The 9,077-nt window shown below is 45.3% G+C and overlaps 1 protein-coding gene across 2 annotated transcripts; it reads left to right on the forward strand.

The window, feature by feature from the left end:
- The first annotated feature begins 434 nt into the window (after nucleotides 1-434).
- Nucleotides 435-8,231, forward strand: TAGAP (T cell activation RhoGTPase activating protein). Of its 2 annotated transcripts, none has more exons than XM_031611427.2 (10): nucleotides 435-628; nucleotides 1,037-1,120; nucleotides 1,227-1,280; nucleotides 1,721-1,787; nucleotides 2,786-2,955; nucleotides 3,713-3,874; nucleotides 4,358-4,467; nucleotides 5,184-5,379; nucleotides 5,728-5,845; nucleotides 6,032-8,231. In XM_031611427.2, the coding sequence occupies exons 2-10, from the start codon at nucleotides 1,094-1,096 to the stop codon at nucleotides 7,207-7,209; spliced, it is 2,082 nt and encodes a 693-aa protein (XP_031467287.2). In that variant the 5' UTR covers nucleotides 435-628; nucleotides 1,037-1,093; the 3' UTR covers nucleotides 7,210-8,231. The 2 variants fall into 2 exon arrangements, with proteins under 2 accessions (XP_031467287.2, XP_031467279.2); XM_031611419.2 differs by having other exon boundaries at nucleotides 438-628; nucleotides 2,783-2,955.
- Nucleotides 8,232-9,077: the final 846 nt, after the last annotated feature.

Raw genomic sequence — 9,077 nt, forward strand, 5'->3', positions numbered from 1 at the left:
CTGCAAAGTGTGCGTCTGCATTGCTTTCAGACATTAAACTGTTGTGATTAGTTTTGTAAAAAATGTACCAAAACATTTCTCTGCATTTTGGCTATTTCACTCCTTCTCTCTTTAATTATTCTTAGTGCAAGTCGATTTGGCAGTGCATCTTCAAACTGCACAATCCCTGATCTCTGGGAGCCAAAGAACAGGCAATGCCCCACTGCCCTTTCACTGCCCACACCACAGCCCCCTCTGCACATCCCACCTCGCAGCAGTGATGCGAGATGGAACATTTACCTGGCAAGTGGCTCATCTTTTCCATGCATAACAGATACATGGGTATTTTTTTTTCTCTTCTTCTTCAAGGAAAAAAAAAAAAAAAAAAAAAAAAACCCAACACAGAGCTCCTTTAAAAGGAAAGAGGAAGCCAGAAATGTCGCAGCATCTCAGTCCTGCCCCATGATGCTCCTTCCTGCCTGTGAATTTCCACCTGCTGTTCTGCACTATATAAGGCAACACACGTGGGGTAGAACTGTTTAGTCGCCTGCGCCCGCCCAAAGGATTAGCAGCAGGGGAACGATGCTGCTTGCCTTGTCCTCTGCAGCCCACAGGAGGTGAAGCAGCTCCAGCAGGACTCATTCCTTGGGTAAGCAAAGCCTGGGGACGATCATGCGTTGTTGGGGTGCGGTTGGGGAGCCCCAGGTGCAGCTGTACAGAGATGTGCACCAGCAGTTTGTGGGCAGAGCTGACTGGCTTGCTTAACTTTGTGCTTGCAAATCAACAGTTCCACATAGCTGTCACTGCCTGCTCATTTTTGCATGGATTAAAAATGGAAAGCTGCTTTTTGTCTGAGTGAATGAAGGGGGAAACAGAGCACAGGACTGAGGGCTTTACAGAGGGAGCTTTCAGTGAGTGCTGCTTTATGTCTGACCCGGGTGGTCAGGATTGCTCTGAGATGCTTGGCTGGCTTGCGGGGCAGAAAGGAAAGGAAGGAAAGAAGGGTGCAGCTTTACCAAGCTTTTTTTTTTTTATCTGTTCCTTGTTCAATAAACAGGCAAACAAAAGGACCTGAGGAACCAGACAGTGCAGAGCTCCCCCAATTAAACTCCTAATGAAAGTGCTTAGCAGCTGTAATACTGTGAGTGTCATTGTTTCAGCTCTGTCAACAGAGCAACTTTGAAAAGCACTGATTTCTAAACTGTAGCACTAAATAACTCACACGCAGTCTTTGTTTTCTTACCTAGTCAAAGACACTAAATGCTGGAAACATGGAGAGTTTGATTGAGTGCCCATCAGAGGTAAGCAGTTGTTACTGTTTTTCCCCAGCTCTTTGCTGGGCACTGAGGCGAGATCTCTGTCCCTGCTGCGCACCCCGGTCAGGATGCCGCGGCAGAGAGCCCTTCCTCCCGGGGAGAGTTTGGGAGGAAATCCCCAGTCCGGGGTGAGGCATATGGGCAGGCTGTTCCCCCTCCCCACATTCAGACAGCTCGTGTCCTGCTGTGGCTTCTTGGAGTCACAGCAACTGTCTAACTCAGCGCTGGGGCTGTGACTGGCCGGGCAGCACCCAGGGTGGCTGCCATGCACTCTTATTGGGCAGCAGAGCAGCATCACGGCTTAGCCCGGGGCTCCCTCGGCAGCTGTCTGTCACTCTGCTCACTCCCTGGGCCTTTCATGGGTTTCTGTGTGGCTGCATCAGGTTGCTCGAGGCCCTCTTGTAACTCCGACGTGCTTCTTGCAGGCTGATGCCAAGAAATGTCCCCTGTTGGGCCCAGCTGACACTGAGGACAGACTTTGCCAGTTGGCTGGTGAGTTTTAAAAACAAACTGAGAAACTACCTTCTTATGTAATGCTTGCAATGCTTGTGTAAAACTGCTCACCTCATGCCCCTCAGTGCAGCCCAAGCCCCAGCACGACCCAGGAGGCAGCGGCCTCCCTTTGCTCAGTGCAGATGGTGGTGATGCCTGCCCGTGCATCCCTATTCCATGCTCCTCAGAGCCAGGTTTATTTGTGACCTTGGCAGAAACATCAGTGAATGTGCTGCTTTCTGACAGGAGCATCTCCGCTGGGGTGTGGTCCTGCAGCTCACCGCTACCCATATGATTACACACCAGGGCAAACACACCCAGCTGCAGCAGAGCTGCACTTGTTTGTTCTCATGGTGCAAACAACTGGGAGGAGACCAGCATGGCACAGGGTCAAATCTGGAGCAAGCTGTCCTGTCACACTGTTTTTCAGGCATATCAGAAGAAAGTTTTATATGACTGCAGAGCATTAAGTGACTTTCTCATACCTTTAACCCTTGCTAGGAGATTTCTGACCCTGAAGCCAATGCGGCCCAATAGTGATGCTCACCTCTGGAGGAGGTATCTCCTTCATGGACAAGAGTGCATAGTGGAAATTGTCAGTGTAAGCTGCCCTAGTGACACATCTACCTTAGATAGCTATCGCGGAAACCTCTGCAATATCAAATATCTCTGTAAATGTCAGATATGTACTGTTAGTTCTGTGCCTTGTATGTTCCCATTCTCTAAGAGGAAATAGTGGCTAGAGTGTAAAAAAAAGCTCAGAAAACAGGAAAGGTGGTGTCCTTAGAGGGATAGTCAGAGCTCTAAAGTTTAGGCAGTTGTTTCCTTAGCAACAACTTGGTTGTCTTTCAGTTTCTATCCGTTCAGTTTGAGATGTTGCTTCAACATGCACCTCTGCTCTTCACTCCACATCACATAACACTGCACACAGATGAAGGGAAGCATAACTCTGTTGTTTTATTTTAACTGATTTTTTTATTTTCCTTTGTTTGCAGCAGATGGAACGAAGAAAAGAAAGAAGGTGATATCGTGGCCATTTGCTCTGAGACGTACTTCCACCAGCGGGGATTCCCCGGGGCAGCTGGACTCTGGCCTCAAGATCACCTTGTTTGGCCAGCCTCTGGCAATTATTTGTGGGGAAGATGACACGCTGCCCCAGCCAGTCCAGGTAAATATAGTGATATATTTATCATACTTCTGGCTTCCAGAGTGAGGCAGGATCCCCAGTGCTTGTGCTACAGTACTCTGGAGATGAGTAGTTTTGGTGTTTCCTTTCCGTGCACAATTCTGAGAAGCTCAGGGCTCCTCCCAGGTGTAGAATGGATCAGATCTGCAAGTTCTGTCCACTCTATGCAACTTCCATTGGAAATTACTTCAAGTGGAGACATTGTGGACCAAGAATGGGAGAAGTAGAGAAGGTGCTCAGTATAAACCTCCATGGTTTTACAGAAGTCATATCAACAAATCTTTCAGCAGCACAAACATTCAGGGATTTCTGTATTTCCCTGAAATATCATTCAGCTATGGACTGCCACTGATAAATAATCAAAGACTTGTCTTCTAGTTAGAAATGATCTTGCAACATTTCTCCCACTGAGTTAGCTTTTCCAATGCACAGGCTTTTTTCTCTTCTAAGAAATATCTTCCAGGCATTCAGCCTGGCTTGGGAGCCACCTCTTGTTTCCTTCTGGAAGAAAGCAGGGATGACTCCATTGGAGTACAAAAAAAATTTGGTTTGGGGGAAAAATTAGATTATTACCAGTATAACCTACTTGGAGATGGAACTACATGCTGGTTCATATAAAGCAGAGTATACCTACAGTCATTTTATTTTCTCCTGTATATAAAGAAATGTTCACCTGCTAAAGGACCTTTCTTCACTCACAATAACATTTTCCCCATCCCTGTCTATTTTCTTCCTGCAGGATCTCCTAACTATACTGTACATGAAAGGACCTTCCACTGAAGGGATATTCAGAAAAGCTGCCAATGAGAAAGCACGCAAGGAGTTGAAGGAGGATCTAAACAAAGGCGGGAATGTTGATTTGGAAAGCAAAGCTGTGCACCTACTGGCAGTGGTTTTGAAGGTAAATTCCTCTGACTTTCAGCTATCAGAAGGTATATTCCTCTGAACATAGCCAATTTGCACAGGCACAATGCAGTGTGGAGATTTGGCTTAGGTGGGACTCCAGGTGAAAGAAAGAGTGAAAACACACTAAATGTTTAGGCATTTAGCAAAAGTTTGGCTTTTTCCTTTTGCAATGGATTTTCAGCTCCATTTCTGCTGCTGATTTTCTGCATGCCCACAGGAAGCCCACTTCCTCCTCCTCAGCATCCTCTTCTGTGAGGAACACTGAGATTTAGGGATGAACAAGAAGCAGATAATAGCTATAAACCCTTATTGCACTGATGTAAGGGCACACAGTATGTACCTGTGAAGCCTGCTTCTCTGCAGAGCTGCTGGTCACCTTTGAGAGCAGGTAGCTCCAGCTAACCTGCCTCATAGAGAGCCCGAGTAGCAGCCATGCTCCCCTAGTGCCCAAAATCTCATCTGTCTCTTGATTTTGCAGGACTTTCTCCGAAATATTCCCTCCAAACTTCTGTCAGATGACCTGTATGACAAGTGGATGCTAGCTCTGGAGAAGCCAAGCAAGCAAGAAAAAATTGAAGAACTGAAAGAGTAAGTGTTGCAACCAGCAAGTTCTGCAACCAGCCTAGGAGTGATGGAGAGGCTGGTAGTGGCCAGCACCTTCTCTGGAACTTGAGTCTCATTTAAAAATTTGTTTATCCATTTGCAATTGTTTCTGTGGGGGTTGTAGAACAAGTAGCAAAGAGAAGCACTTCTCTAGCAGAAGCACTTCCTGGAGATATTTGGGATTGCTCTAGGAATCACTTATAGCCAGGAGGAGGAGGGAGCTGATGGTGTCACAGTGGATGTTGTCACTGTATGGTGTAGCAAGTGCTGATGAGAGCTGTAGGCCTGATAGCCACAGGGTTGGACAAGTGACGCTGGCCCTGTGCTGTGCCCTTCAGAATGACCAGAGGTGAAAGGTGGCAGAAAGGGCTTTGTGAGCTGTGTGACAGCCGCAGCCTTTCATGCACCCTCAGGAAGACTCTGGTGATATCTTCTGATGCCACCTCCTCTGCTCAGTGAGACAGGATGCTGTAATGTCTCCTCTCTGTCAAGACCTCATAATTCAGGATCTTGTAGTTACCCACAAGCTTGGCTGCTGTTGGGGATTTCTGAATGATACTTCTGCAAAGTAGTGAAAGCATAGGCATTCCTTTTTCTGGAGGAAGCGTTGCCTGTCCGCATGCAACTGAGACTTGCTCAAATAAAGAAGTAGCGGCCACCGCACCAGGAATTAATGTCTCATTTTGTCTTTTTTCACTTAGGGTTGCTGACAAATTGCCCAGACCAAACCTGGTCTTGCTCAAGCATTTGCTCTCTGTGCTCCACCGCATCAGCCAGAACGCTGACACCAGCAGGATGGACGCCAACAACCTTGCCATCTGCGTGGGCCCGAACATGCTGAGCCCGGGGACAGGCAGCATGTTGCCGCTGGAGGTGCAGAAGGAGATGAATGACAAGGTGAGTGGGTTCACCTACCAGCTGCTCTCCTTGGGCAGCTCAGACCCATCCTTGGGGATCCCACTGCTACTGCAAAGGCCACATGTCTGCAGTGTGTATCCTGTGGGCACTGCTAACCACACACACTCTGGGGAGTGCTAAACTGTGGCTGATAGCATTTTTTTTCTGGTACCAGGGCAGATCAGTCCATCTGTGGTGCCAGGCCTCGTGGTACAGGCAAGGATTTTGGCAGAAGCCATCCTTCTCTGTGCAGCCCTTCATTGTACAAAGACATTGGGCAGCAGCAGGAAAGACTGTTCAATACATTTGCAACCCCTTTGACTGAAATAGATGGTTTTCTGTGTGCAGGTGACTGTGTTGGTGGAGTTCCTCATAGAAAACAGCTCAGAAATATTTGGGGAGGACATTCTATGGCCTGTCAGCGCCTTGGCTGTGGAGTCACCAGAGCATATAGACAGCTCCACAGGTAAGAGAATGGACTGGGGATTGTCACAGACTGGGGTTGCTGCTTTTAGGTTTGATATGGGAATACATCTGCGGAAACAAATGTTAAAAGAACCTGTTGTATTGCACTTCTACAGGAATATTTTCCAGATAGTTCCCTTTCGTCCTTACATGGCCAGTAAAAACTAACAGGTGTTTGTCCCCACAGAACACCTATGTGCTACTCATCAGAATGACTCTGCCTATGACAGCCCAGATCCTGAAGCTGAATGCTGTACTTCTGAGCTGGAGCAGCCCAAAGGAGGAAGCACTGATTTGAGCAGAAGATATCCAGCTTGTGTCTCTGCCACATCACTGACTATTTGCAAAAATGACATCAACACGATGGACAGGAGGTACTCAGAGCCAGACCTATCCTTCCAGGACCGTTTTGAAAGCAGAATAAGGAAACAGAAGCTAAACAAAAGTGAGGACAGTTTTCCAGTTCAGCAGAAGCAGCTAGGTCTGGAGAATGAGGTGCTGGACAAACGACTTGCAATCTTACCTTCACAATTATCAAGTGACTCTCTATCCAAAACATCCTCCAGTTGCTCACTAGAGAGCTCTGATGGCTCAGTCTTCACCAGCTCCCCGTTAGTTTCACCCTCTAGTCCCAAAAAAAACTTCTTAAATAGGCCCCAGTCCTTTTGCACCAAGCCTCATGAAGACTGTAGCACGACTAGGCGAGAGATCAAAAAGCATTCTATGTCATTCTCTTTTGCAAACCACCGGAAAACACTAATAAAACAACAGAGTTGGGGGCCTGGAAAACACATGGGTTTCCATAGGGACAGTTTCACAAAGAAAGATGATCAGTTCTCCTGCAGAATCGTACAGGAAAGCAGCCCCGAGGATGACAAACCAATGCATGTGCCATGCCAGCGAAGATCACGTTTCAGGTCAGCTGATGAAGTGTTCAGAGAGGTAGACCAGAGGAATCCTGGAAGACCACCCTCTTACGAAGAAGCTACTAAGAACTGCATGGCCACCCAAGTTCCCTCCTGCAATCTCACAGTTCAGACTATGAGATTAAAGGTGTCAAACCAGGACACTTTGCCATCTGATCCATGTACCGGCCTTGCACAGGGCATAGCCTGTACAGCTACAGAGGACCGACCCTGTGACAGGGTTTCTGCAGTGAATGATTCTGATGCAGAAACTGAAACTCTCAGTGTTACTGTTGGAATAAACTCCCGTGTGAGTTTACCTGTGACCCCTGGAGTGTATCGATTGAGAGCCATGTCTGAATCCTACCAAAAGAACAAACATGAGTATGTGGCACGGCGGTGCAGCCAGCCCATTTTTGAGGTAGAGCAGATACAATATGCTAAGGAATCCTATGTTTAAAAATTTCTCTCTCCTCTTTACATTGTACAAAGTAAATGTTGTAAAGATAGATATCTTGCTTATGTTTTGTAAGATATTAGTTTCAAAGGACCCAGAATAAGCTAGCTCCATATGAATGTTTTTTTCTTGGACGCTCTTCTGAAGTGTTGGTCACTTTCACATATCACTTTTTTCCACTAAAAAAGCCGTGTGTTTGTGGGGGGAAAGTATGTAAAAATATGAGTGAATATGATGCACTTAACGTGTTGTGTGGGAAAACTAGTTAGTAGCTGATAAACAGTGTTGTATGTGTATCCCTAAAAGGACAATTAAAAGGTAGGCAGGTCACAAGTACCTGTCCCACTTTCCTCTTCTTTTCTGTATAGTCAAAGACTCTATGCCATTTGCCATGTGTGTGTCAAGCTGATGCAATGCCTTGCTGATTTTCTGCATTAAGAAGTGGGTTGGCAGTTACCCCAACAGGAGAATAGCTATTCTGCCAACTAGACCATTTCCACACTCTTTCATCAGGCCCCTTGAACCTGCTGCCATTCCTTCCTCCTGCTTGCTAACCATGAGAACAATCTGACCATGAGTCAGCAGTAGTATTGTGTACTAAGCCTGGGTTTAGAGCCACTGAAGCCCTACAGGGTCATTATGAGCATGTATCAAGTGACTCTCAAGTGGCCTGAGATGCTCTTAGTCTAAATAAACTGGACAGACTAAACAGAAGGAAAGGTCGTCTTCAGCTTTGCTCTCATGAGAAATAATAATAAAAAGAAATCCCATGAGGAAACATTCCAGATTCAAGTTTTAATTAGTTAAAATTGCAGATCATTTGTAAAATTCAAAGAAAGGAAAAGAACATATCCAGGTGTTGTCCTTATAACCTTATGAAAACAACAGGAAGTGCAATGTTTTTAACGTGTAGGAACTTATTCTGGTTAGCTCTTACCTCTCTTTTATGGGTCAGGAGCTGGCAGAGTTTTGGTTTTCTCCTGTGTAAATTCACTACAATAAAAACATTTTCTGCATGACTGCCACACTGTCCATTGTCTCTCTTTAAAAGCACTCAGAAACTACATGTACTGTAGCTACTTTTATACTATTACACTGCACGCTGTTCTGTTTAAATGACGCGACATACAGTAAGAAGGAAAGTAGCTGACCAACAGCATCACTATTTTTATTTTGTAAAACTGTAGGCTAGATTTTGGGAATATATTCTTCTCTGTCAAGGAAACAAGTTACTTTGCCACACAACAGCAGTTATCAGTAATATGGAGAGGGAGTTACAAAGAAGAGATGCTAATTAGTGGCTAATTAGAAAACAGCATACAAGCATCTCAGATATGACAGTTTCTGGGAGTAGCTGTACCCAGAACAAAGAAAAAAGGAGAATGAGAGTCCCTGGTTATTTTTTTGTAGTTTTATATTTGCTACTCCTTTCATGACTAAAAAGCCAGGCTTACATGAGATCATTTCGGAATTACTTATAATTTTGAAATGTGCATTCATGTTTTGAAATACAAACCATTCTTTTCTTGTACTTTTAATTTTATCTGTGGTTTAGATTTTATCACAAAACATTTAACTTCTTAAGTTACTTTCACGTGGAAAAAAAAAAAGTGGCCACTAAATCTATGATTCATCGAACTCACAAATTCCGAGAAAATCTGAACAAACACAGGTACAATGTGCAGCCTCTGTAAAGCCACCCCGAGCATGCTTGGATTAGCCAACTGGCACTTGTTTGTTTAGGCAATTATTACTGGTATATTGCCCCCACGTGGTCAGAACAGCAGAAACACTAATCATACACATCTTGCAGAACTAAGTAAAAACACATTGCAAATTATTTCATACTTTTTGTGAGCTCTTTGGGACAC

Source organism: Phasianus colchicus, chromosome 2, assembly GCF_987193195.1.
Source record: "Phasianus colchicus chromosome 2, bPhaCol1.hap1.1, whole genome shotgun sequence".
Classification (NCBI taxonomy): Eukaryota; Metazoa; Chordata; class Aves; order Galliformes; family Phasianidae; genus Phasianus; species Phasianus colchicus.

What these genes read in the sequence shown, in the direction of transcription:
- TAGAP (XM_031611419.2), top strand. Translation starts at nt 1,094, where the DNA reads ATGAAAGTGCTTAGCAGCTGTAATACT. An exon ending in TACTGGCAGTGGTTTTGAAG is followed by an intron (nt 3,875 to 4,357) that starts GTAAATTCCTCT and finishes TTGATTTTGCAG; the next exon opens with GACTTTCTCCGAAATATTCC. An exon ending in GCATATAGACAGCTCCACAG is followed by an intron (nt 5,846 to 6,031) that starts GTAAGAGAATGG and finishes TTGTCCCCACAG; the next exon opens with AACACCTATGTGCTACTCAT.